The sequence below is a fragment of the Balearica regulorum genome, chromosome 2 (genome assembly GCF_011004875.1).
Source record: "Balearica regulorum gibbericeps isolate bBalReg1 chromosome 2, bBalReg1.pri, whole genome shotgun sequence".
NCBI classification, from domain to species: Eukaryota; Metazoa; Chordata; class Aves; order Gruiformes; family Gruidae; genus Balearica; species Balearica regulorum.
Genome location: NC_046185.1, coordinates 121,529,837 through 121,557,836, shown reverse-complemented (window position 1 = coordinate 121,557,836; position 28,000 = coordinate 121,529,837). Strand labels below are relative to the sequence as shown.

Below are 28,000 nucleotides of genomic sequence, written 5' to 3'. Positions count from 1 at the left end.
AGGAACAGCAGATATAAAGAAACCCAAGTACCAAACAAGGAAGCTCAAGTGGACTTTATTATAGTTACTAGAATGTACAGGGACATTAGTGCACTGGTTCTTATTTTATTTCTCAGATTCAACATAAGAGCAGTCAGACACTGAAGTACTTTTACCAGCTCTTTGCTTTTTGCACATTTAGAGTGTGTAATGTGGGATGTCTTTACATCATTTTCTGAAAGATCCTTAAAGAACAATGTAGTCTATGATTTCTTCATAGACTGCTTGGCATTTCAAGGAAATGCTATGGATACCAAACATATTTAATAAAAAAAAGTGATTAAGAAGTGCTAACAGGGTGCTAGGATACAGATAACCGATTTTATCACCACCTTTATAGTCTTTAAAGTCCTTTCTATTCCATGATCTGGAAACAGTCCTTGAAAACTTCATTATAACACTGTATTTTATTACAAATATTTACATACTATATATTAGTACAACTTTTATTTCCACACTTTAACAATTCCATCCCTTGATGCAGTTACTATAAACCCTTGTGTGGTCTGGAAAGTTGCGATATCTGTTATAATATCATGATGTCCGACAGGGAGAGACTCTGGACCCTTCCGAGGGGTCTCATCAGTGGGCCCCAGTTTTTGCTTGTTTTGTATTTCCTGTACAAAAACAAAATGAGAAATATTATTTACAGAAAGGTGAGCATTTGCAAAGGGGAACTGTCACACATATAAGTTTGTCAGTGTAAAAAGACCAAAAAACCTATTAAAACAAACAAACAAACCAACAAACCCAAACCCTCTCACCCTTTGATAGTTTTCTTAGGCTTACTCCTTGGTTTATTTCTCTGCATCACACACAACCTAAATCTTAATCTGAACTGACATTACAGCTCTCTGATAAGGGAAAGAATGTTTCTTTCTCATATTTATTTCAATGACACTAACTACTAAGATTTGATATTCCTATGGGGGTGGGGGGAAGCTACAGTGACACATACATCTTAGCTCCCCAAAGCTTTTATAAAAACTAGTTTAACAGCATGAATGTAATTAAGAACTTCAGATGAAACATTAAAATATTGTAGTGCATGGGTAGACCCTCACTTTGTTTTTTCTGTCACCTTTGAATTCATTCAATTGCACTGAAAAAACTCCCGCCAAAACCCCAAAAAACATTGTGCTATTCAACAACTAGCAACACTGCCAGTTCCAAAAGTCACTCTGAAGGATCTAATAAAAGCTGCAGAGTTCTGCTACCATATTTTTTTAATATAAAAAAAAATCACATTGCCTTACTAATATCCTACACAAAAGACATTCCAAAAATTGATCAAAGTCAAAAGTAAAAGTGTTAAAACACTAGATTTCAATATCCCAAAAGAAACATAACTCTGGCTTCTGCATGTAAGTAGCATTTGGTAAGTCTAATTCTGTCAAAAACAACTGATTTTTTTTCTTTAAAATAATGCCTGAAAATACAATGCTGACACCATCCATAAAAGGTAAGAGTGTAATAGTTATAATTAAAGCCATCATGTAATTAATATAGCCCATGGGGCCATCCAGAAGGCAAGCAGAATAGGTGTCTATCAAACAAAGCAAAATACCTGAACCACCTCCGTGCCCTCAATTATCTTCCTGTAGTAGGAAACAGATGGGCAATTAGAACTTCCAGCAACAATGTATGATCTCTCAGGGTAGGCTAGATCCCAAAACCTAAACACAAAGAAACAAAATCAAGCTGAGGTGTTCAATTTTATCAGTTTAATACAGCTGTTTAAAAGCTGTCTTGCCCTTCTGATGAAAACACATTGGCACAAACACTATATGCTTTCTACACTTAGTGGAAGACAGTGATGCAAGCTTACGCGTGAGTTTTGTTTCACGCAGCCTATCACGAACTTTACAGAAGGGTACACACCGTGTTTCAGAGAAGCACCGACTTTTGCCGAGAACAATTCTCTCAGCTTACTGGTGCTTACCAATCAAAACAATAATGCTGAAGATACGTTCACTTCTTGGAGCTCACTTAGGCAATGCTTGGCAAAATTTAGTATACTGGCAGGGGTGGAGGGGAAGGTGTCAAACAAAATTGTTGTTGGTTTTATTACCTTATTTTCATGTCTGAGCCTGCCGTCAGTAATATGGGATTGCCAGATGCTGGACTACAGTATATTCCGTGGATGCTGTAAGGAGAAGGCTAGTAGGGAAAAGGGATATATAAAAATAAATTATCACCGATAACTGTTGCCACACCTCACAAAGGGAGTACATTCTTTCCCACATTCATCCATCCAATTTCCAAATGTTTCTGACAATTGCCAAGTTGATTTGTTAAAAGGCCACATCTTAATATATTAAGGTAAATTAATTTCCTTTTATTCCTTATGTTTCACAGAGCAATGCAACAGATTCAAGTCTGCATAATGCTTTTTTGGAATCTTGGAAGTTACATTCTCAGTGATGGGAAATGAGAAAGATTGTTTCTAAGAGAATCGTGCTGAAAAGCATATGGATGCTCAAATTTTTATGCTATGAAGGCATTAAGTGACAGACATGTAACAATACTAGCTTGAATCACAAGTTCCCTGTGTGCAAAGCGCATGACCAAAATAACTCAACCCACAATCTCTGTAGCACGTACAAATTCAAGTTTAGGTAGATTCCAGATCTGCATTTACAACACTCATAGAAGCAGCTGTGGTTATTTTTGTATATGTACTTGTGTTTTAAGAAAGATATCCCAGATTGCTCCTTCCCCAGTTAACTCATTGAGGAAGAGCAACTTCATGCTTTAAGCTAGCAGTTAAGTGTAGTAGTGGCATTAAATTACAGAAAGAATGTGCAAAAACACAGATGCTTACAGAAGTATGCACAATCCCAGAAACAGCAAGTAAAAGTAAGTACGAGATGCCACAGCATGAATTTTGACTTTGCCGTAATCTTTACAGGCTGGACTGGCTCATGGGTTTTCTAAGAACATGACTGGATAAAACAAGCGAGTGTTACAAGTACACTCCACAGACAGTGGAAGGTACCAATGAAGATTCGGGTTACACCGCTGTTTTACAAAGGGGATAATTTTGACAGCAAAACAATTACAGTGCCAAAATAAATCCCACGGCAAGTTCCTGGTGCCAAACTGGCAAGGCCATGGAGACAGGTAGCTATACTGACACACAGCACGGAGTCTGAGGTTCTTCTAGCCCTAGCTACAGAACAGAAATGGGAAAAGAAAAAGACCAGACCTGCAGTTCTGAAAGAGGAGGTGCGCTGCTGGCCCACAAAGTGAAGCGTCGATCGCCTGTTTCCATATCCCACATGGAGACTTCATTATTGCCTTGAACAGCTACAGGAAAGATATTGCCAACGCAATAACATATAAAACAGGTCGGTTGGCTCTTGCTACCTGCATTTTACTGACGTGACATAGAGGGTATGACAGAGACACTCTCCACTTGATCTCTGCAGCATTTGTGTTAGTCTTGCTTTAGCAGTAAAGCCATGCACGCATTTTGTTGGTTTTACCGCATAGTAGAAGCTTCACTAAAGTGCCTCATTTAAGAGAGTTTAAATTAAACCTGCTTTAATCTCCAACCCTTTTTAAAAGGTATTAAAACCTCAGTTTCCTCCCTAGATAACCTTTGAGAAGGTCATCATGGGACTACGGAGATTACCTGCCCAGGTGTAAGACAGCAATCCAAAGTTATAGAGTTCAGTAGCCACAATGATGTTCCACACCCATGTTTAGTGTGGACAGGCAAAGAATTCTGTCCAAGGGATTGTTTACATGCCTGGCAGCAACCTAGCAGGCAAGGACTTTTTAATAATATTCCAGAGAGATGAACTTTGTCACTCATTGGTTCTTTAGCAGGGAGGAAACAAACTAGAAAGCACAGAGAAGCTTGCTTTATTTGTATGGTTTTTTTCCAAGAAATTTTTTTTATCTCCCAGGGTGGTTAGTAACTAAAATAAGTAGTCAAGCCTAAGAAGCAAGTAAAATACGACACTCAAATTACTCTCATTTTACAGCAATTTTATCCATTTTGTTATTGTAGGATTAGTTTAAGCTACTTAACCATTTCAGAATGTGTTCCTGACACAAACACTTAAAAGTATTGGACAGTGCTACATGCAGTGAGGATGAAGCAGCTGTAAGCATACCAGATGAGGAATCTTGGGAGATTTTTGAAAGCTCTAACCCATGACACAGCTGGGTTAGATTCAAGTGGGAATCGAAACGGGACAACTTTTCAGTCTCTGCGCTACAGAGCCACTGAAGGCAGTGGCAGAATTCCCATCAACTTCAATGCATGTCACAATTTTTGGTTTTGTCTTTTATTACATTTTGGCCTTAAAAAGTGATGTGGTGGACAGCACACAGGGAGGGACTCTCCTGAGGGTTGTAATGCTCAGATGAGAATTTAAAGGCTTTGTCATTTTCATAATGGCTTAATGCTACTTTATTTCCCTCCTCCCCTTTTTGTTAATTTCAAAAAGCCAGGAAGAGCACAGCGGCAGAACAAAAGTATAAGCCTTCCCTTTTTCCTCTCCTCAAGCAAAGCACAAGAAAATCTACAAGGAAGAAAAAAAAAAACCAACCCAACCTCCCCCAGGGCTTGAAGCAGAAGCTGAAACAGAAGCTCCTTTAATCACAACCTCTAGCAACCGTAAGGTAAGTTTAAGACATCTTTTACCTGCAATGACCCAGGACTGATAAACAGGATGCATGAGCAGGCGTCTGATTCGGGCCTTGGAAGGATGAGAATGGCTGGAGATAGGTAACTGGAACCTCATGTCCCAGCATGCCATGGTACCATTGCTTGTTCCTGGTGAGAGAAAGCTCCCCGTAATCAGAGGGATAAATAATCGGGTTTTTGCCCATGTCCTTGTGCTCTATTCCTAGGGAGATGGACTTCAGCCTCAAGTACCTGGAGGGCAGAATACTTCCCACAAATAGATCAGGAGATATTTCTCTCCTCTTGTTTGAGAAAAGCATATTCTAGTCAAATCAGATCAAGCGAAAGCTTGAGCTTTAGTTACTGTAAAAGAGAAGGGGAGGGGAGGACAGAAGCTAACAAGAAATGCAGGCTTACCAATACACAGCCAGCATTGGTGTATGTCCACAGCAAATGACGTTATAAGGCCTAACTTCAAATCGTGTTTCAGTGTCCAAGCGTTGCTGCTAGATCGCAAATCCCATCCAACCAGAGATCCATTAACTGTACCATAAGCCAGTACTGACTGGGCTCCTGAATTGAAGTGATGCATATCTACCACACAGCCATCATCCTTCAGATCTAAGGACCTAGGTTAAAAGAATAAACTAATTTAGAAACAGATATGACTCCCTCCAAGTTTATGACTCCTTCCAATAGCTAATGCTGAGCAGCATTTTCCTCTTCATGTCACTTCAAGGCATCTGCCAGAACAACTTTCCGATTTCAGTACAACAGATGCTTATGCTCTCTCAAACCTCTCTGCCGATAGGACCTGCAAGCCTTCTACAGGCTAGTAAAATGCTGTCAGCAGCTCTTTGCAAACATAAGCATAGCTCCATGCTCCGGGTCTCTCCGTGTGTTTGAAATTTCTCTCCCATTCATGCTCCACGTTTATCAGGTATTCATCTACCCAGATTTTACAGGCAGAAAACCCCTCTCCATGCTATACTGCCAGGACTGGCATCAATCACTTACTGCGTGTGCAAGTGGACACCTTCTTCAGGCACAAATGCAGTGTATACCAAAAGGGGAAATCTGGTTTGTCGTTATCATCTCCATTACATTTGGCTTATTTCATTTCTGAACTTAATCCCAAATAAGAGAGGATATTTGAAACAGATTTACTTTGGACAGAAAAGACATCTTTGAGATGGTTGCTAGATTTGCTGAGGCCTGGACATGTCCCTCAATCAAGCTTTTGAATCAGTGCCAAATATTCAAAAACTGCTCATATGGAGAGAGGTAAGAAAGAGCTAAATCATCCCCAAAGACTCTCCTAAATAGTACCCCATCCCCCATCTCTCTGCCACCTTACTTACATTAAAAGCCTCGGAGAAAAACATGGCAGGTTTAAGGCCAAACCACATGTTGTACATTTGTAAACATTTATCTAATGACCTGTAAAAGAACCTCCAAAATTGTAAGTATTAACATCATAACAGAGGAGGTAAGAAAGCACCAATCCCAGTGCGTAACTAAAAGAATTATGAACTATTCAGACTGACTGTTTCAAGCTCATAATGAGTCCAGTGAGACAGGAGGCACCAATAACCTAAAGCTATGAATTCTCAGCCCTGCACGGTTGCCCTTCAACCCTTCTTTATGAAGCAGGAGAAGATCATGGATTACAGCCTTCCAGTACAGCCTGGGTGCAGCCAGCAAGAAGCCTAGAGCAAGTCAAGGGATCTAATCGAGGAATATACTAACAGCTTGAGCTCTGCAGTGAGATTTAACTGCTCTAAGTACGTACCTGCTTTGTATTGGATGAATTTTAGGAGATTTAGGCAGCTTTGAAGCTTCAATACTGAGAAGCTGGATGGCACCACTATCCGAAGCAATAGCTAAGTAATGTGAGCCTTGGCAGAATGTAAGTGTCTTTACATGTCCTCCAATCCGAGAGTATGTCAAAATTGATCTAAACAGTACAGAGAGAGAGAGAGAGAAGAAAAAAAGAGGAAAATGTTTTGGTAGCATTTAAAAAAAAAAAAATTACTTCTGTGAAACACCTGTTTAAAACCAATGGCTCTTGAGAGAGCTCTGAAAAGAACATTTTCTAAGCGTTGCAAAATCAGAAAGCAACAAAGCCCATGTTGCCTCTGCAAGCTTAATTCTCCATCTTTGAGCCTCTAGGTTATGCCAGTCTCCAGCTGCAGAAGCACACATCTGTCTATCAGTAAAATAAAAGTCTAACCTAGATCTGAATCAAAGTAGCATATCATACCATCTGTGTTTCAACCACTAATACAGCTTTCCTGCATCAAATATCAGTGGATGACACAGTTAAGCGTAAAGCTAATTTGTTCCAAAAAAATCAGATGGCTTTGAACAGCAGCACCAGAATATATTTATGTATAGAAATGAAATCAAGAAGCCTGTAATTACTACAACTGTGAAGCAGTCCCTTTGGATTTGCTGGCAATTTTTTTTATTAACTAATTGAAACAGCAACCTAATATTTTATAGCTGCATGCCAAGAGGAACACCAGTATATTTCATTATTGATATCTCCAGCACACCCACAAGTGATTCTTATTTTGCTCCCCACTCTACTTCATTTTGCACTCTAAAACACCAGCCCCAAAATTCCATGAGTTTTAAAGCTACCTGGTTGTAGTGGTTTTTCCTTCCATTTTTTGGCTGTTCCAGATTTTCACTGTGCCATCATTTGAGCAGGTGGCAAAAATAGAGTGTTCATCAGAGACCCGAATGCGGTTCACCGCAGACTTGTGTTCATGAAGGTGAGCTACCAACAATCCTTTGGGACGCCACCCTACAGGGAAAAACAAAACCATCAAGTCTGGTGGTGATTTCATAAGCTACTTAGGAAGATGAAAATCTCCCTGATCCCATCCAACAACAGCTAGATTGGGATATAGTCATTACAGCCGCAGAGCCCAGAAGGGACTGAAAACACAGAACTAACACATTTTAAATATTAAAGGCAAAAGCCTATTTGCTCAATTCTAGACTAAACCCTACTGACAGATCTGGGTAAAAGTTTTCTTTTAGATGGGTTCCACATACATTCACTGACATTACAAAGAGCCCTTCTACAGAGACTTTGTAAAGATACTATTGCACAGTTCTGCTATCGGCACGCAGATTGCTGTGCTGCAAATGGCAATCCCACAAATGCCCAAAACGCACATAATGGGCAACACATTTGACCAGACTTAAGTTCGTGGATTGTCTATAGAGTGCTTCAACTGACAGGCTCAGTGTTGCACTACGTGCTATATTGTCAGCCTTACGTACCTAGTGAAATGAAATAACAGTTCTAAATCCCATAGAAAAATTACTTCAGTCCTTCAAAAAGATTTTGAAGAATTGAGCTGCCACAAAATAACTCTTGCCAAGAAATTGCCAACGTTTGTGTGATGTTTCCTGCTCTGAAATAAGCAACGCAGAAGTATCTGGCTGTACTTCTAACAGGCATCTCCTTTAGTGAAGGATTAACAGCAGATGAAGATAATGAAGGACAGACCACAGTAAATTTCAGAATAAGACTCAAACTTTAAATATGAGCAATTTACTGGCACTCATGTGGCAGAGCAGGTCAGCTGGTTGTATTGGACAGGTTATTTCATAGGTTGTAAAACTCTCTTCAGAAGACAAACACGTGGTTTAGCCAAACTCAGTCAAGGTTAGCTATGTTCCAGGGCTATCTGGTTGGATCATTTTCCTGATGATTTTCTACTACTTCCCTTAAATTGACAGGGTAGCTGTATACACCCAGGCATGTACATTTAATGCTAGATTTACCAAAAGACTTTAGCATGACTGCGTTGATTACTGCAAGCCTAGCTGGTACAGGCTCTGCTCTCAACATCTGGAGTATAAGCACATGAACTCCCATTAGTAGAGGCCAGTCAGAAATCCCCATATGGGATACCCAGCAACAAGCACGTGGAGTGAAGAACACCAGCAGAAAATGCTAAGGACTAATCTGAGTAAATCCCAACCTGAATTTGGGGCGTCAAAATTTAAGTTGTGGCCATAGGAAGTTGGCTGTGATTTAAAATTGTATGTTTTCTCCCCGAGTGGCTGCCAGAGCCCTAGTCAGCAAAACCTGGGTGTTGCTACCAGGGAAGAACAAGGAGTAAAAATGTCTTTCCCCTCAGAAAGCAACAATGTACTTTGAGAATACACATCTTCTATCTGTGGCTGGGCACTGTCACTGTCACCACTGCTGGTGGGGACAGGCTCCTTTGTAAAGAAGGGCAGCTCAAACAGCCCCCCCCAACACGCATGCCAGTGGGTAAGAAAACCTGCCCGAGAGGTTACAACACTCACAGGATGGCTGAAAATCTGGAGCTACCCCAGGCAAAATACATTTCTCATCTCCCACGACAGCACTTCTCCCCTTGCCTGAACCAAGCTACAGGCTGTTACAGGATGGGAAGTTATCTGCCATGTACCTGGTTACAAACAACCCGCTTCAGAAAACTCCCTGGAACAGAGCACACAACCAGGGCTGCAGACCAGTGGTTTGGGTCTGTTACAGCAAAGGGAAAGATCTAGGTTCCAGACTCTCTTTCATAGGTCATCCATCTATCTTGCCAAATATGGGTTCTGTGTAGTAGGCACATTTCCTAAACTAGTAATTTCCTCTTTTCCTCATCTTTTGCATTTTTCTTCCTTGAGATGATGATGATGTTTTGACTCAAAATTTATTTTTATTTTTTTTTATAACAACCTCAGTGGCCTGTGATTTACCTGGAGGTGGGGGCTTGCTCTCCCACTCAGCATTCTCCATCATCTGTTTGGCAAGTCTCTCTGCATTACACTGTTCTCGCTTCTGCTGGATCAGCTGCTGAAGTTCAGTTTTGCAAGTGGTGATGCGTAACTGGTGTGCTGATGGGGACGCTGTACTGCTCAGTACCTGCATGGTCGGTTTCCTGGGCTGAACAACTGTTCCATCAGAGGCCTGTAAGAGATAAGCACTTAAAAATATAAGCCTTGCAGTCTAAACACAGATAAATCCTGCCCTTAAGATTGCTGGGTCACACTGAAGAAAAATGGAAAAATCTTTTTTATTGAATCAATAAGCAATGAACTAGCATTTTTTTTAAAAAATCATGCTTGCATGAAAACAATTAAAAATAGCAAAAATTACTATATATATAGAAAAGCTTAACCACTACCCTGTTTGCCTAGTCTGTTCTGTATTCTATTTGTAGAAACTGTAATGTGCCATGCACGCCTCTTAATGTGATCATTACAGAAGCAGTTATTGCTCTCAAGACTGACAGAATTACAGGTTAGCTCTTGAACAATTATTTGTTTATATTGGGCTTTAAGAATAAAAGTGTGAAGTGTTTCCCCCTTAGTTCAGAGTGGACACTCATTTAAAGCTAGCAGATGTTAATCTCCAACTAGAAACCAAATAGAAAAGCATGTTCAGTGTCAAGCGATGCCTCCACAGCCTGCAGGGCTCCCAGCCCATCCTTCTTGTAGCCAGTATTAAGTATTACGGGTACGGGATGTCTAAATGCAGCTATGATGCAATACACCAGTTCCAATTTAAAATCATGACATCTCTTCCCTTCCTCACAGGTATCAGGGCATGCAGTTTGTGGAAAAGTCTTCCCTGCCAGAACAGCTTACCTAATAATTGGCTAATCCACAAAGCCTAAGCCCCATTCCTTTGTGCAAAGCATCTGTTAGTCAAGCTCTTCTGTTCAAGTGACTAAACTTACTTCCACTCTCTCTCAATTCCTATTTTAAACATAAGAACTTGAAATTCAGCTACCCTGCTGGAGAAGACACCAGGGAATAGAATCACAGAACAGTTTGGGTTGGAAGGGACCTCAAAGATCATGTAGTTCCAACCCCCCCTGCCACGGGCAGAGACACCCTCCACTAGACCACATTGCCCAAAGCCCCATCCTACCTGGCCTTGGACACTTCCAGGGAAGGGGCATCCACAGCTTCTCTGGGCAACCTGTTCCAGTGCCTCACCACCCTCACAGTAAAGAATTTCTTCCTAATATCTAATCTAAATCTACCCTCTTTCTCAGTTTAAAACCATAACCGCTTGTCTTATCACTACATGCCCTTGTAAACAGTCCCTCTCCAGCTTTCAATAGTATCACCAGTGTCAAATAACCTCCAAACAAAACAAGACCACCACATCCCTATAGTCCCACTTGGCTTTAAAACAACTGAATCATTTCAGTTTAAGATGCAAAGATAGTATTTTTCAGGAATACCTGTGGAGAGGATGACAAAGTGGCACAAATGCCAGCTGAGGACTCTGAACGAAGTGGTTTCCCAGCCTGGATGGCTTCAGGATCAGTAGTTTGCCCGTGTCCTTTGGATATTGGCTGGGAGATGTTTGTTGGTTCCAGGGACCCAAACATGCTTTTCCATTCTTCATTTACATTTGAATCTTGCTTCACATGTTTTCTAGCTACAAGCAGTTAAGAGGGAGGGAGGGAGGGTGGGCGGAGGTGGCAGAAAGATCAAAAAAACCCCAAACATTATCATGACAACATTCATTTAGGCTGGTCATTACTTTCAGAGTACAAGCAAGTCCAATGTTTACACGGCAGTTTATTATTTATATATAGAGAAAACCCTACTGCTAGGTGGTTTAACTCAGCTGACAGGGATTTATGAGACAAACAAAACAAAGCACTTGCCACGTGTGTTCACACCTTCTTAATCCTACTGTTGACTCATGCAATAAATCATTCCAGTACAGGGAAAGTTTGCATCTAGAAGGCTGCAGGATTAGCCTCCATATGATAATTTTTTCTTATAGAATGAGTTAGGTTAGAAGGGACCTTCCAACCCCCCTGCAATAAGCAGGGACATCAAAGATAAATTTGTAATAGCACAGTGTGCAAATCATTGCCAGCGTCAAACACAATCAGTTTTCCATCACAATCGCAACTTCACTGCAGATAACAAGAAATGTATTTATTTTGCAGTCACAGTAAAATACAAAAAGTTAAATGAAAACATGGGACAAAATTAAAGTTGGACAAAATAAGTGTAGAAAAGTTAAAGGTGTGAAGACTTTGCAGGTGACAGTTTTGGGTGAAATAAATCAGTTCAAATACAGATTTCATATACACTAACTTTTAAATCCTGTCCATTCCTGACTCCAGGAGATGCAAAAAAAAAAAAAAAAAATCCTGTACTTATGTACTTTCCTTTAAAATTATTATGTAACACATTTGCAGACAAGCATCTCAATTTTGGAAATAAGATGGCAATATGGTTTGCAGATATTTCTGTATTTTTACATCTAAAACCACGGAACCTATCAGTGGTGTAACAGAGGAGGGACTTACAAGCTTGAGAGAGCAAAGAGGAAGCTCAGTGTCTGGAAGAGAAGAATTTTGAGGATACAGAGACCTGGCATAGAGTTAGCACCAAGTGGATTTCAAAGCTGAACAAGGAAATGTAAGAGGTTTTTTGAGCTGAAAGAGGAGCAGGCAAAAAAGTAAAATGGGGGTGGATGAGCAGCTGAAGAACCCTAAGGCCAAAAAGCGTGTACTTGATGGGTGAGCAACAGTTGGCACTCCTCAGTTCTAGCCTCTTTGAGTGTCACACCTAGGCCTCAGTTTTCTCCAGGCTACCTCAAGAAACATCCTGGATTTTCACAGTTAACAAGCTCATCACTTCTTGAGAGGAAACAGAGCAGAAATGCAGCCTTCATAATTTACACTGTTACCATGGGTCACTACAGCCCTGTTTGTCACAACCAGCTGAACAACTGGTACGTATTTCTACTGCAAATGCAGTCAAACTAATGTAAATATTCTCAGGGGCAAAACATCCCCATCTTTCACTGATCCAGAGAGCATTCTACCACCTCATATTTCAAATAGCAACAGTAATTTTCTTACTGCAAACTCTGTGAGGATGGTGATAGTTACGTAGGCTGACTTACTGAGAATACTTGCTGAGTAAATTAAACAATTCTCTGACCCTGAAAGAACAGCTATACTTTATCTATACAGACCACAAAAATCTACCAACCGCGTTTGTCATCAGGCTCCTGCTTTGTTTTAACAAGATCCACTTGTCTTCCAGTTATTCCCAGAGCTGACAAGTCAATCACTCCTTTCTGACTGCTGTCATGCAGGTGGCTCTGATCCACTATATTGGCTTTAGCTTTATTTGATTTTAACATAAAGTCTTTCAGTGCTAACAGTTTGTCTTCTTCCTCCTCAGTCATCCCCTACAGAATAAAAGAAAAGATTAATACTATTTACTTTTGAACAAGAACATGCATCAAGGCATGAAGATATAAGAAGCAGTAAAATTAACAACTGGCTCAGAAGCGTAAGGAGCAGCACATCCCCAGAATTCAAGACATCAATGTATTGCTCATACTAGATGTTAGGTAAGCTGCTGTAATATAAGAACATCTTTCCTTCTCAGAAACAGGGCTTGGAATAACGAAAGGACAGAACAGCATTTAGTATTTGATCACTGTCTGGTGCAATCTGCTTAACTGCGACCTCAGCCATGCCCACAGCCCACAAGCCATAGGAGAAAAACCACACACACTCAGCTGCAGTCCTTCCTCTTCCCAGTTCTCACTACTTCCTGTGGGTGATTCTTACTGTTTCCCTCTTCACATAAAAGCCTGAAGACTTTACAGCTTAATTTGGTTTTGGCACTGCACGTCTCTCTCGTCAACAAATGCATACTCTATGCAACACAATACACAGCACGCATTCTGTAACACTGCTATATCACAGATGTATCAGAAATTTCAGACATACATCCTGTTTTGAGACTTAGGTTGTATTTGGGAAATCCAGACACAAGGTTGCCCTATTTCTGGCAGATCTTTTAAAAATCTTCTTTAACTTCTGAACTCCTCGTCCTACACAAGCATATACTAAAAATCAATGAAGTTAATGGTTTGTAGGATGAAAACCTTGGACTGGAAGTCCCTCACGGCAGCAAACTGCAAAGTTAGGGTCTGTGGAGACGTACAGAGCCCAAGCATCTCAAGCCTGACTTTCGAAGTACAAATAGAAAAGAATTACTTGTGAAAGAAGCTTCTTCAACAACTGTGCAATGGCAGGGTCCTCTGGGGGTGGGCAGTCAGGGACAGCACCGATCCTCTTCTTCTGACGCATCTGAAGGTGTCGGAAGAGGCTTGTGATATCCTTTGATCTTAAGACATAATCAAATATGGAACGGCTGACAGGCTCTTTCAGTACACTCAGCAGGACTATTTCTTTATCTATCTGCAATTCAAAAAGAGAGATCAGTTAACATGGAGGATGATGATGTCTATATAAACATGAAGAAATATAGCAGTAAATGCTGTCATCTCGTGTCTACAGTGTTTGCAGTTTTTTCTCCTACCCTGAAAGTCAGTAACTGGGCAACTGGATATATTAATATAAAACCCAATCTCTTGCTCTGAATGCATGTTCTAAAAACCAGTTTCCAACTCAGTCCTGGAGAGATGCTTTCAAGCTTACAAAACCAAAAAAATCACACAGGACTTCAAAATGATTGCACATCATTGTGCCAATAATCTAGAATGACCTTCTCTCCTTTCTTGAAAATAAGATCTGTGTTGTCATATCAGATTTTCTCTATTCTCTTTCCCTGTTCTCCCAGCAGTCTCAGAACAGTAACCTGGCATTGCTAGATGGGATTAAAAATTCTATTACCGGTATGATGACATTTCAAACTCTTTCTTTGTCCTACATTTACCCTGTAAAAATACCAACTAGAAGAGCTCTTCCCCTGTGTCAGCCCGATTACCAGGTTTCCTATGTATACAAAGGAATAAGGATGGACAAGCATGTAATTAAGTCATATTCAAAAGCATATTGGGACATCAGTAAACAGTCATAAGAAACTGATGAGTTAGGGCATAATTTGGAACCATTAACTGGGGCAGTCCTTATAAAGATTGTTCATTACTATTAAAACAGAAAAAAACAAACAAGTTTCTATTCTCCCAGGTGGCGAATCTATGTCTGTGTACAGAGAATGTGTCTGGACAAATAAAGTCTTGTACACAATCCAGATTACTTGAAGCCCCAACATTCCTTTGAGTTTATACTTTTATTTTAGTACTTGATCTTTGCTGTTTCAAGATGGCAGGGGGGAGGGCAAGCCATATTCATGAAATAGCCCCACAGTTGCAGTCCCACAGTTAAAAGGCCAAACCTAATTCAGCCCCAAATTATCACATAAATGCTTACACAAAAGTTGGAATACTCAAAATAATTAGTGGGAGATGGTGGGATTTCTTCCTTCACAAGTGTCAGAAGACATCATTCCTATAATGTGTTTCTCATAGCTGACTGTCTACCTGAAAGACAACTTCAAAATGAGTCCAAAGTGAGGACTTCTTTATTACAATCCAACTCAATGTTATCCCCTACTTGCTTACTATATTTAGTGTTGCATAACAAAGAAAAGATTGATATACTAAAATGAAGCAGGAAGTGAACAAAACAGAAATTTATCAATCAATGCCTAAAACACAGCACAAGGCATCTAGGGAGATGTAAACAAGGAATAATATTATTTTAATGAAGTTACTACCTGCATGATTTACAAGAAAATGTTAAATGTGTGATACACTTTTCAATGTAAGTACTGCAACTGTTTCTTACCTATTTAAACACCTGAGAGATGTATTGTACAGGTCCTAAAGTTATATGCAAAAATGCCTATATGATCATATTACCAGCATCATGCAGGTCATTCTTAGACATGCTGTTACAAAATGACTTGACTCATTCATGCTGAGCACTCTGCCCTTATCCTTGGCAAAGCACTGCAACTCAGGAATAGCACTGCTGAAATCACAAGCATGGTAATCGCTACCTAACAGACTGCTCACTTTTTCAAAGGTCTGGCAGAGAGTCAGATGTGTTAGTGGGGCAGGGCTGGAATACTCAGTCTTGTAGATAAAAGCACAAAAACTTAGAAACACTTCTTTCACGGCCAACTTCTTGTGCCTTTTAGAGTCCTATAAACCAGCACAATATTGCAACAGTGATTAAAAACAAGGTAGAGAAGGGCTTGAATCAAAAACATACCCGTCGATTTTAGACTTCGTAAAATGTTCTGCAATTTGCAACAAATTTGAGGCAACAGCCTTTCAAACATGAAAGGCAATGGCCATTCTGTCAATGTCTACCAGCAGAGATGAAAAAACTGTATCACCTCTAACCTTAATTGAAAAAAAACCCCTGATATTCTTATAACCAGGACTACATGGCCAACAAGACAGACGTAAGAATTATAACTAGTCAAGGTATATTCATATTAGTATTTGAAGTATTACCTGTATTATTGGTTGCGTGATAAAAGGATGGAGGTATGGCATTAGCTTGCAGTAGACATCAGCAATATTTAAATACTGTGCTACCACAGTGATAAATCCAACTGCACCATAACGTATCCAAAGATTAGGATGGCACAGGAAAGGCGCTGAAAAAAGAAAAGAAAGAAAAGAAAGAAAAGAAAGAAAATCAGGCTGTTAAAATATACCATTTAAACTAAAGAAGAGAGGATCATCCTGTATATGGCAGTCTGTGATGTCATTTCCTTCCCCTACAATCACCCCCAAATTCAGCCTTCCCTCCTACAGAGCACAAAAGTTAAAACACCTATACTGAGAAAAGTTATTTCATTGACTTCACTGGGCCTCTGCTGCTCAGCTTCCTTGCGGTTGCCAAAAAGCATAATTTTCCTGTTTATTCTTTTTAATCCCTAAATGTCAACTCCAGATTTGCAAAGGAGACTACTGAAAAAAAAAAAAAATCTCAACCTTATTCTGGACAATTATGGAGAATCCTAATACCAGTGATTTATTTTTTTCTTTTTAAGTAAATCCTTCCTTCCTTCCTTCTTCCCCTCTCTTCCTCAAATAGTCACTACTTATATTGGCAGATTACCAGACTCAGAAGTCCATCTCAATTATATGGGTTTTAAGAAGTTGCAATCAAGGGACTGTATCTAGTCATGAGACATAATCACAGATCATCTGCCCCAAATTCTGAGTGCATTCAAAAAGCCATAACATTAGGAAGGAGCAGACTATATCTCAAAAGATCAGTTGGTCTTTTCCATAAATAGCTGGTGAATCTTGGGCATGTCTAAATTAAGCTGATAAGCCTGATGAGGAAGGAGACACCAACACTCTATTCAACTTTCTATTGAGTTAAATGGGATTTTATGGTGTTTGAAATAGGATGAGAAAGGATCATGTATTGTCAAAAGGACTGGGTTCCTCCCTTCCTCAAGGCTGATGGGTAAGAATTTGCAAGTTATGTGCCTGATCAACTTCCAGAAATAACTTGGAGTTTTTCTTGATATGAGGATGGCATAAAGACCAAGCAAAGATCTTAAAAGCAGAAGGTTTTCGGACTCAAGGTTAGGAGTGGTGTTTGCTGCTGTCCTATATAAAAATTAGAAAAGATGCTTCCAATTTGTTCCACCAAAATCATTATTTTAGAGTTCTGAGCACTAACATGGTCCAACTAGCAATAGTTCATTGACACAATTTTGTGTAGATTCTAGGACAGTACTGTAGGTTTGCAGACTGGACAGCTAAGCTGACCGTGAAGCTTTATGTAGTACTAAGATTTCTTTTCTTACATAGGAAAACAAGGTATTCTCCAATATCCCAACTTACCAATATCACAAGCAAACTCATAAATATGGGGCTTTTGCAAGAGCCCCAACTGGCACATACAAGTAAGAGCATTGAGGGCTTTATAAATGACAAATTCTTCAGCATCACTGAGACCTTGCTGAAGCAGAGGTTTCAGTATTGATGAGCTTTGCCAGCCAACGTAAGCAGCAACACCTGAAAAACAAAAAGAACACATACAAATCTAAAGTAGCACTTCCTTGCCTTCCCTCACCAAAGTTTAAAATTGCTATCCCACAGAGACATCCTAAAACAGATTATTAGTCATTAGAAAAAAAGGAAGCTGCTTTCCATGCAAAGTTAGACCAATATTCTGAAAACTGTTTGACAAAAGCAGATCCCTGCGCCTGCAGAGGTCCTTCCAGATGCCAGGCATAGATGTCAGCACACTGCTGGCCAGCAGAAGTCTGAAACAGCAAGGCAAAAATCAGCAATGCTCCTAAAGGTTGGGGATGCAGTGCCTGCATTTGTACATGAAAAGGACAAGGGAGCAACGATGAAAGGTTCTGTAGCAGGATTTTGTCTTTTGACTTAGCAGTGATGGAAATTTGAGTATCATTCAGATTCCTGAAAAGACTGAATTGGCTACTGGACTAGTTATCAGCAAGGAAGGTCTGTAACATACATTTACTTATCCATGAAAGAAAGAATCACTAATACTCAGAAAGGATCAGTTAGTACAATCTTCTAAAACTCTTCCAGCCTGAAATTGTTGCAAGATTTGCTGTTTTGTTAACCAGTCTCAAATTATTTGCCATAACAAAGCCACCTTTTCCCTAGTTTCAAAAATAAATCCAATTTTAAAATATATTTCAAAATCTTATCAAGAAGCCAAGATCAAAAGCAAAATGAAAGTAATCCCTTTGAAGCTGCTGGATGAAAATGTATCAACTGCATCCCAGTAAAAGAAATTGCTTTTCTATTCTTCCTTTCTCACATGAAAAGCAGCCAGTGTCCACATGAAACTGTCATCTGGAATTGTTTGTTTGGATTAGATAACCCACCTACAGTAATTAATTTCTGGCAATGGTCAGGGAGATAGGGCTTGTTGAACTTCTATCTTCCCTCTAGCTTTACATCCATCGAGCTAACATTCCTTCCCACAAACAACTGGGCAAGTCCTCTGATTGTTCTCAAGAGAGAAAACTAATAATTTTTTATTGAATAGCTCAGGTTTATCATTACTGTTGTCATATGTGGTACACAACATAGACCATAACTCCCTCTGCTTCTAACCCAGTTATTTGGGATTGATAGATACCAGAAAATTCAGTATCGACCCATCATAATCAAAACTAAAAATAAAATAACTTTATCACTTTTACTCTAATAAGGTAATACTCAATATATTTGTTCATGTATTAATGCTGGGCTTCGCAACCAGTTCCTAAAAGGAAGAGAGGGAGAAGAGAGAAATGGCAGAGGTAAGAGAAATCCCCTCAGTGTCACTGTTACAGAAGGGCATGTGCCCACAGCCAGAGGAGGCAGTGCCTGCACATACTTAAACATGAGTTAGAGAACTCAGTTTTAAAGATGTGCAAAAGCTTTAAGTAAAATAGCATAAAGCAAAAATACAAAATTTGAACTTTATCTGAATGCTTCTGTGGAGGTTTTGAACAGAAACTGGGAGAGGAGGAGTTAAAAATACAGGTTACATGTCTTGGCTTTTACATTTAGTTGTCTCACATCTCTCTACATACCTTTTGCAAGAGGCCAAGACATTGCAACCTGTGCTTTGGCTACGCCAGTACGCCTTCTAAAGAAATTCTGACGAGTTATCAGCATGACATCGGTTTGCCTGCACAGCACTCTGTGGCTTCCAGTCATAATGGAATGCATGCCTACCATAATGGCCCTGCTTCTTTTTCTTGCCTTGCACTAGAAGGACCATTTGTCCCCCCAGGTACTGCAGTCTCCTATGGGAAAGTTTTCTTGACCCACAAATCCTGAGCACTGACTCTCAGCAACAGTCATGTGGAATAATTTCCAGCATACATGGAACATCAGATATACTAAACAGCTGATACAGAAAGCCATGATGTCACCGGTAAGATTTTTTTTAAATTGTGATTAATTTTTCTGAGCTGACAGGAATCTTTAAGTCAGGGTTTAAGGCACTAAAAAAAAGTTGTCAAATTATAATTTTAGCCTATACCGATACATTGTTAATGGGACCACACACACATGTAAAGTGATGCATCTACTAGACAGCTTGCAGAAATCTTTGTCATAATTTAGCTTTTTCAAAGCTGTGGCTTTAGCACAGACTCTAAATAAATAGCATTTAAAGTTTATTTTTATGTTAATCTAACCTAGTCTCATTTGTATTAAATATTTAGACTAAAACAAAAACATATTTGCATTTTCATTGTTTCATCTTCATTCCCTGAAGAAACATTTACACCCAATACTTCTTTTCCTATAAATTACGAAAATCTTTACAAGAAAGGATTTTTATAGGACTGTTAATGATTTCCAGGGTATGCAAAAATTAATTTATTTACATTATTATCTCTCTACTCTGGCTGAAACTAAACACTTACCAACAATGCTGTCAAAGAAGGCTCCTCGAAGATGCCAGTCATTCTTATCATTTAAGAAAGTGATCATATGAGACAGAAGAACATCATTGGCTTTCTGACGTCCAAAAAAGACACAGAGACGTGTTATTCCATTTTCCATCAGTGTTTGTTTCACAATATTCTCGGGGTCACTTAGCAAAGTCACAACTTTCTGCTGGACCATTTCATGCAAGGCTTGCAACTCTGCAGGAGACGACAGAGAGAATATTTAGGTTGAGGAGAAACAATACGTGCAAGTGTACTACCTGCTGCTAAAAGAGTTATGCTGATACGTCATCCTGAACACCTGACTTGGTAAGATGGACAATACAACAGAACCCCAACAATTCCAATGACTGGCTTACCAAGGACTTCAGACTAAGCATGAGGTGGTGGCAAAGCCAAAGTGTCTAAAAGTGTAAGACATTTTTATCAGATCAATGTATTCTAAACTTGTCATAACTTCAACTAAGATGACCCAGCTCATCATATATATATAGGTGAAATGCAGATATGAAGAAGCACCATAATAAGTCAGCAGCCATTTTACAACAGTAGACAAAAATGCTTCAAGGCAATTCTGGTTTGATATGTTTGACTGTCAGTTTCAAAATTTGTGTACTGCTATCAGATGAAGAGTGTATTTTTAGTTAGGTATATAGATTGGTTTCATTAAGGATACAGAGAGGAAAAAACAATACTTGAAAAAGTGAGTATTTCCAATTTCATTAAATATTAGCAGTTATCCTAACAATACCGACAAAAAATTTGAAGATCACCTTGCCCATGGCTTCTACTCCATGAAGCAGCTAAAAAAAAATTCTATTAAATGGAAATGACAGAATTATTAATACATAGGCTAATACTGAAAGCTGTACAAGGGAGGTTCTCAAACAAGTAGCACAAATATTTCAGCTATTGCTATCCCAGCTTTGCGGGGGTGAGTACCATTTACCCGCACTCAGAAGACCAGCTACTTTGTTTTCTATTGTGACTCTGTCAGTCACATGAAAAAGTTGCCTTACGGGTTCAAATTTCTCATGCTTAGTTTCTAAAAGGGTAAAAATAATAGAACTATTCAAACCTTTTTCTTCCTTGCATTACTTCTTTCATCTCCAAGCTCTTTTGAGGGATAGGGGACAGTATTTTTTAGAAATACAGTCCATAAGATGGGCCTTCCTTTCTCTCACTCCTCAGCAACTCCGAGCACCGCATGCCTTACGTGAAGGAACTTGAAGGGGATTTTTAATGTTTGTTTTTGTTGTGTGGGGTTTTTTTAAGTATCATCCTGCAACTAGTTAAGACATAACTGAAACATGTCATTTTCCCTACCAAATGGAGTATGTGTGGAATGTTTATCAATTATAATTAGTCACAGATTGATCTACTTAGCCCAAAAGAGAAATACCAGCTTTTAACCACAAACTTTTCCCAACTTAGAAGACCTGCCCGGCACTGTTCTGGAAATCTACGTATCACTAAAAGGCACTGGAGCTGACACACAGGTCACTTATTATCATCTCTCCCTCTAAAGAGGGGAAAAAGAAAAGCCGTCCTTAGTATTTTAACTCATTCTCTGTGCTACAGTTACGATAGCACAGATAGCAGTGTTACTGCCCAATGGCATCCATACATCCAGCATCTGCAGGCAAACAGACAGACAAGGATTGGCAGGCATAGGAGCAGAAAAGGAAGAATGACTGAAAAATATAGTGCTATGACTACGCCAGGATTTGACAGGTTTTTCAAAGCTAGTGCTGCCTGGCACTTCAATGGAAGTGGTATTTGGAATACAGCCATGTTTTTGCAGCTGACTTGTTTATGGGACCGTGAGTGAAGCTGGATATGCAACCAGGCAGCCAGCATCACTGTCAAATGCCTTGAGAAATTTTGGAGAAGAAAACTGTGCTCATTTATATACTTTCTTGTCTTTCACAATGTTCGGGTGTTGGTTTCTGCACGAAGATGTAACACGCATGCTTTGATACTGGTTGAGGCAAAGCATTCTTCCCATTTAATAGGCAGGCTAAGCTTTAAGAGATGAGGAAGACTCGTGCTAACTTGGAGCCTTGGTCCATGATTTGCTATTATAAGCAGACAAAGTAAGTAGAAGTGACACTACCTGTGTCATAGTTATCACTAGGGTGAGATGTTTCATCCATTTCTTCACCAGTTGGTTCATTTTCCATATTCAGATTTTTCAGCTGTACTAGCTCCAGAAATCTCAGAGCTGTTTCTGCCAACAATGCTATGTTTTCTGCAAAGGAAAACATTTTGGTTAAGAATTGTTCTACTTTGCCATTTACATCAGCCTGACGATCCCCCTGACAAGACATTATAACAACTGACAATACCAGTCATGATGGCAAATGGGAATGAAATTACACAACACGCTCTGGTCAACCCATTTCTGTTGACCCTGATCCCAGCAAAGCTACCAAGTACATCAAAGCACATGGTACTTTTGTCATGTAAACAAGTGGAAAAATTGTAAGGATATCAAGTGTAACAAGGACTAATTTCAGTCTTCTAGGACTGTCCCTAAATGCCACCTAATCTCAGGCTAATGACTAAACAACTTGATAGAACTTGAAGGCCAATTAACTTGAATTAACTAACATGCCCACGTGGTAGACTGCAACAAAACAATGATGACAAACCACCACGCCAGAATACGTGTCCTAGGAACTAACAACAGGGTTACCATTGAGGGCTGGATTCCAATTTTAGAACATTTGTCCCCATATCTCTCCATGCGATTTGGCACCGCTCTGCACTGTTTGGAAGCCGCTGAAGCAACTCAAGCTATATTATATGCGTCAGGCCACTGCTAGCAAAGGAATAATCCCGTCAAGGCACAAGTCCCATTTAAGCAGCCGTTCTGAGTCTCGTCCAAGACAACAGCAGCATGCCACTGGAGTCTGTCCACAGCCCAGATCAGATCCTGTAAGTCACCAGTCTGATCACTTCCAAAAAGTGTGCTACAGTGACACAAGTTAACTCAGGTATTACAATACATATATATAAATTATTTTTATTTTTTTAGGTTTAAATTTCTTCCTTAAAGCTATTTGAAATTAAGGTAACTTAATCAGACTTAAACATGCACAATTCAAATAATCTTTCCAAATTTCAGAAAATATTCCAGCTGTACTCAGTTTGAAAATAAAGTCAAATCACTGAACACAGAGAGAACCTCTGTGTAAGCAGATGCAACTAGGGTCTATTGGGTACTGACACCTGTAGCTTTTTTGCACTTACAGAACAGCAGATGGCATTTTGTTTCCTCCAGGTTATTTAAAAAGTTTGGCTTTATTTTAGTTCCTTTAAAATGAATTATAAATAAGCTAGAGTATTACAAGATTATTTTTTTTTCTAATCTGCAAATAAAAGCAAGGCATGACAAAATCGTTCTTTTATAAAGCCCTAAATGTAGAAGACCAAGGTGACCAAAAGTAATTTGTTCTATTCATTAACTACACATTGTCTTCAATAATTAGTTTTATCAGCTTGCTTAGTAAACAAGAGAAAAAACATCACCTGGGACATTTTCAACTGAATTCTGCATTTATAACTTTAAAAAAAAAAGCCAACAAACAAACAAAACAACACACTTAAAGATATGCTAGTCATAGCAAATAAGGGTGCGTGGTAAATAGCAAATATGGGCATGACTACAAAGCTTCTTCCTGAACTGGGCAGAACTCATATCTGAATAAGGTACAAAGAAAACATCTGCTACGGTATAAGCCAGTCTATTACATATCAAATAATGTAATTTCAGCCTTTGAATATATTTTTTTTTTTTTTTGTGGGAAAATAACTCTAGAGTCATAACAACACACGCTTTAAATTACTTTCATATTTATTCAGCTTAATCAGGCCACTCTAACCAAACAACCTAAGCTAAGGACATGTCAGTTAAGATAAATTAATAAAAGCAGCAAAGGGTGGGCAAGCTCAGAAAGCCCTGTTCGCATATTTAGCTACACAGTAACTACTCGGACAAGTATTTTTGTTTGTTATGTTCTTGCTTATAGAACCAGGGCTGCTTCCCTGAGCATAAGACTCTCAACTCTGACTGCTTACCTTAGCTGTGAGCAGAGCTGCTGCATGCTACATCCAGGCCCTAGCCCAAAGCACACATGCACATTCTGCAAGTTGCTTTAAATGCAGAACTACAGAGAAGGATGAATGTTAATTTAAGGGGGAAAAAAGTTAATTCATCTAGCAGAGAGCAAACGCTTTTTTTGTCAACCATTTAAAATGTAATTATTTACTTTGGGTACAAATCTACATTGGAAACTCATCTGTTAGTGTAAGTCAACTCAATAATTACTAGGTTGCTGCCACCACCTGCACCAGTTAGCTTAAGTGAATATAGGTGTCTTTACCTGCAACCATATCTGAGACTTCCGGGGAGATTTACTGAAACAGAAACAGCAAGCTATGCAATGATTTTGAGCAGAGGAGAAAAAAGTTAAGGAAATACAGAAAAGCCCAAGATTTGGAGTTTTGACTGGATTTCCTCTTACCAGCGTATGCAAGTCTGACGATGGTGGCTTCATCCTGGGCCAAGTGCGCAATGCCTGGCAGAATGTATTCTGGGTAAATGTTAATATCATTGCGTGGCACCTCTTTGACGAGAGCAAGAACTTTAGTTAGTGTCCTCACAGATTCTGCCCTCACCCTGGGCACAGAGTCGTTGCTGAAATGTAACAGATAAGGAGTAATACGATCCAGAAGAATCTCTACACTTAATCTTGGGGCTAAATGAAGAATCAGTTCCAAAGCAGCCAGTTTTGAATCACAGTATTTGAGAGTCTGTAAACAGGAAGTTATCACAGACACTAGAATAACCAGCCCATTCTCTTTTGTCTCTCCCTCGGCTTTCTCTGTGCGATCATGCCCACAGAGATTGTGAATGATGTTGTCCAGATCTTTACGTATGACCAATATACGCTCATCTGCCGATACAAACGTTTCCTTGGCAAACTGGGCCATGTAAGGCTGAAGGAAAGTGTAAAATATTTCAGGAAATGCATTGTTACGTTGCTGTTTCAAATAATCTTCAGCCGCTAAACGTTTATCTGGCTCGCGATGGACCATCTGAGTGACCTTGAGAAAGGCAGAAGTAGGAAGGAGCGGGAGAGAGAGATTAAAGGTTTAGACATTTGTAATGAAAAAACCAAACTCATACAACCACCACCAAACCCAAACAATAAGCAATTTGTCACCAAAGTAGGTGCGATAAACTACAAACAGATCACACAAATGGTTCTACTGCTGTAGTCCATCCTTACCAGTTCTCTGATACTGCGGTCTTCAATTTTGTTTAGGACTTGATCAGGGGAAAAGAGGCCATTTCTGTAAGCCAAAAGCTGAGATAAATCAAACAAGGGTACGCCTTCTGTGAAGAGCTCTGCTATTACACACCCTGGGGGAAAAATAAAAAAATATGTCAGAGGACAATAAACAGACACTTTGTTTTCTATGTGCAGACAAGAACAAACTCTACACAACTCAATTAAAAACAAGGCAAATGACTTGCCAAATTAACTTGCGGAAAGAAGATAGCATCTCAAGCTCCAAAAACTGGCTTTTACACTTGATCCCTGAAATATCTCCCAAGTGTTTTATTTCAAACATGCCAACAGCAGAGGAGTTTGCAATTAGGAAACATGAGGCAGTGACTTTCAGCCACCTGCCAGCTGGAAAATACACCACCAGAAAGGGAACCCACATCACCGTCACGTGGAAGAAGAGTGCCAGTAAGTCAGCATGGATTGGGCAGTAGGTCAAAACTAAGCAGCCCTTCTACAGTAGGTAAAGAAACAACCTCTGCTTTCACAGTGATGCTGGGGAACAGCATATATTCACTCACACAAGCTCATAAGCACAGTGAGAAATAACAAGATTGCCAAACACAGCCCCCGTCCCTGTTGTGTACATGACACACGTTCTCTTCAAAGGTCCTGCTCCTGCAGTTTGCTCCCAATGGTCAGCATCTTGCTTGATCAGTGGAGTGCCCTGGAAGTTTGGCCATACAAGTAACTTGTAAAATGAAGTAACCATTACCTTTAAATTCAGATTTTCAATTGCTTTAACATGAAAAAAAAAAAGCCAAACTTATGGCTTTCAAACTGCTCAAGACAAGCCTGAGATTCAAGACAGGCTCCCACAGTGGGACTCTATCAAGTATTTGTGAGTGGGACTATGAGCATACCCACTTATCCAACATCCTGCCTGTGGGGAAAATAAAATGAGAAGGGGCTTCTAAAGGCAGTATTGCCAAACTGCCCTGAAAGCTGGCCCAGTCCCCAGACAGCTGGACCCCAGGTGAACCACTGACTGGTTCCTCCTCTTGGGTCCCACAAGGCATATGCTGTGCCTCCCTGGGACCACAAGAAGACGGTGGTCTGTGGCTTGCAGAATCATCTCTTTCCCAGGGCAGAGTTGAGCCATAACAGAACAGTTTGTGATTTCCCTCTTCAGATAACATGGTGATACACTTAAGTTATGTAGCTCTCTGTACTGTGTCTGTACTTTTTCTGTGAATGAAAAGCTGGAGTTTCATTCCTATGCTTAAAACAAGCAAGTTTTTTCCACATGTGGTTCTCTAATCCCACTGTAAAAAAACAGAACCAAAAAAAAATCCCCAAATAAGCTTTTCTGCACCCCGACACACAATCATAAACACCACATTGGTCTCTCCTGATGGCTCCATGTACCTGCGGAAAAGATATCCATTGCACGTTTTAACTCCCCTCTTGTTCGCTGATTACTATTTGCCAAGTCTACCAACGGAGTTGAAGGGTCCCGCATGTTTTCCAGCTCCGTAGCAAACATACTGCCATCGACAAAGCGCTCAGGAGCGATGTAACACGTTCTTCTCCGTGATGTGTCGAAGAAGTAATTGAAGTCAGCGGGATTGTCTTCAGGAAGATAAGTTGGTTTAAAACTGGCAAAGTCAGTTAGAAGAACCCAGTTCCAGCTGGTCACCATGATGTTCTCCGTTTTAATGTCCCCGTGGCGGACTCCAGATTTGTGCGCTTGGTCCACTGCGGTAAGGATCTGGAAAGCGATCCACCTTTTTTCAATGTTGTTCAGGAATGGCCTGGTACTGATTCGATCATAAAGGTTGTCCCGTACGTACTGTCTGAAAAGCATCGCGGCCTTCTCGGACAGGGTTGCTTTCTGGAAGGGAAGGCAGTTCTGTGCCGAGTGTAACCTTATCTTCAGCTCCTCCAGCTCTTGCTTGTAGCTCGTCAGGGGTAAGGTCGGATCCTGGATGGCAAACACCTTCACGACCACCAGCCCCTCCCGGTGCTTGGCTCGGGCGACCTTGAAGAAGCGGGTGCTCCCCAGGCTCTTGTCGTATTCGAAGTCGTGGATGTCTGAGAAGTAGCTGTCCACCGAAAGGATCTGCGAGGGGGCGATGCCAGCCAGCTGGTTCCCCATGGCGGCACCTCCTCTCAGGCGCAGGCACGGCACCAGGGCTCTCCCGCGTCAGCCTGGGGAAAAACACGACGCGTATTTCACACACCGGCCGCAGGTACGGGTTTGCTCCTCTCCTCTCCGCTCCGCTCCCCCCAGCCCCGCGCAGCCCCCGCTCCCCCAGGCCCCCCCGCCCCGAGCGGGCCCTGCCGCCGCGACTCCCGCCCCTCCACAGGCCCCGCCGCCGGGGTAGCGCTGCGCCGAGCCGGGCCCAGGGGAGCGGGCCGCTGCGGCGGCGGGTTCCCCTGCACAGCACTCACCGGCGCGGCCCGCCCGGCCCAGGCAGAGCCGGGACCCCCCCAGCTCCGGCGGCGGGATGGAGCGAGGCGGGACTCAGGGCGGCGGAACCGGCACCATGCGGCGGGCGGGGCAAGGGGCGGCGCCATGAGCTCACATCCTGCCCCCCCTGCTTGCCACTCCGGGCTGCCGGGGCACCGGCCGCCGGCCAGCCGTGAGCCCTGCTGGGCCGCTGGGCTGTCCTCCGCAGCCTGTAAAGAAAAGAGTTTTGCATTAATACCTGCATCAGTGACGTAATTTCGGCTTTTACTGTGACCTGGGCTGGTT

At 40.7% G+C, this 28,000-nt stretch overlaps 1 protein-coding gene across 1 annotated transcript; it reads right to left on the bottom strand.

The window, feature by feature from the left end:
- Positions 1-39: 39 nt before the first annotated feature.
- PIK3R4 (phosphoinositide-3-kinase regulatory subunit 4) lies at positions 40-27,812 on the bottom strand. The gene is made up of 20 exons (XM_075745675.1): positions 27,697-27,812; positions 26,671-27,453; positions 25,243-25,376; positions 24,475-25,057; positions 22,062-22,196; positions 19,922-20,143; positions 17,361-17,534; positions 16,008-16,153; positions 13,735-13,938; positions 12,713-12,914; positions 10,933-11,132; positions 9,437-9,647; positions 7,325-7,490; positions 6,471-6,635; positions 5,096-5,307; positions 4,697-4,828; positions 3,248-3,348; positions 2,111-2,199; positions 1,607-1,715; positions 40-656 (listed from the first exon to the last, which is right to left on the bottom strand). The coding sequence occupies exons 2-20, from the start codon at positions 27,398-27,400 to the stop codon at positions 486-488; spliced, it is 4,086 nt and encodes a 1,361-aa protein (XP_075601790.1). The 5' UTR covers positions 27,401-27,453; positions 27,697-27,812; the 3' UTR covers positions 40-485.
- Between the last annotated feature and the right edge of the window lie 188 nt (positions 27,813-28,000).

Bases quoted from the DNA above. Each gene is read 5' to 3' on its own strand.
- PIK3R4 (XM_075745675.1), bottom strand. From the start codon at position 27,400: ATGGGGAACCAGCTGGCTGGCATCGCCCCCTCGCAGATCCTTTCGGTG. The intron at 25,377-26,670 runs GTACATGGAGCC...TTTTTCCCCCAG, and splicing joins AATGGATATCTTTTCCGCAG to GGTGTGTAATAGCAGAGCTC. The intron at 11,133-12,712 runs GTTGGTAGATTT...AACTGCTTGTAG, and splicing joins GGAGCCTGATGACAAACGCG to CTAGAAAACATGTGAAGCAA.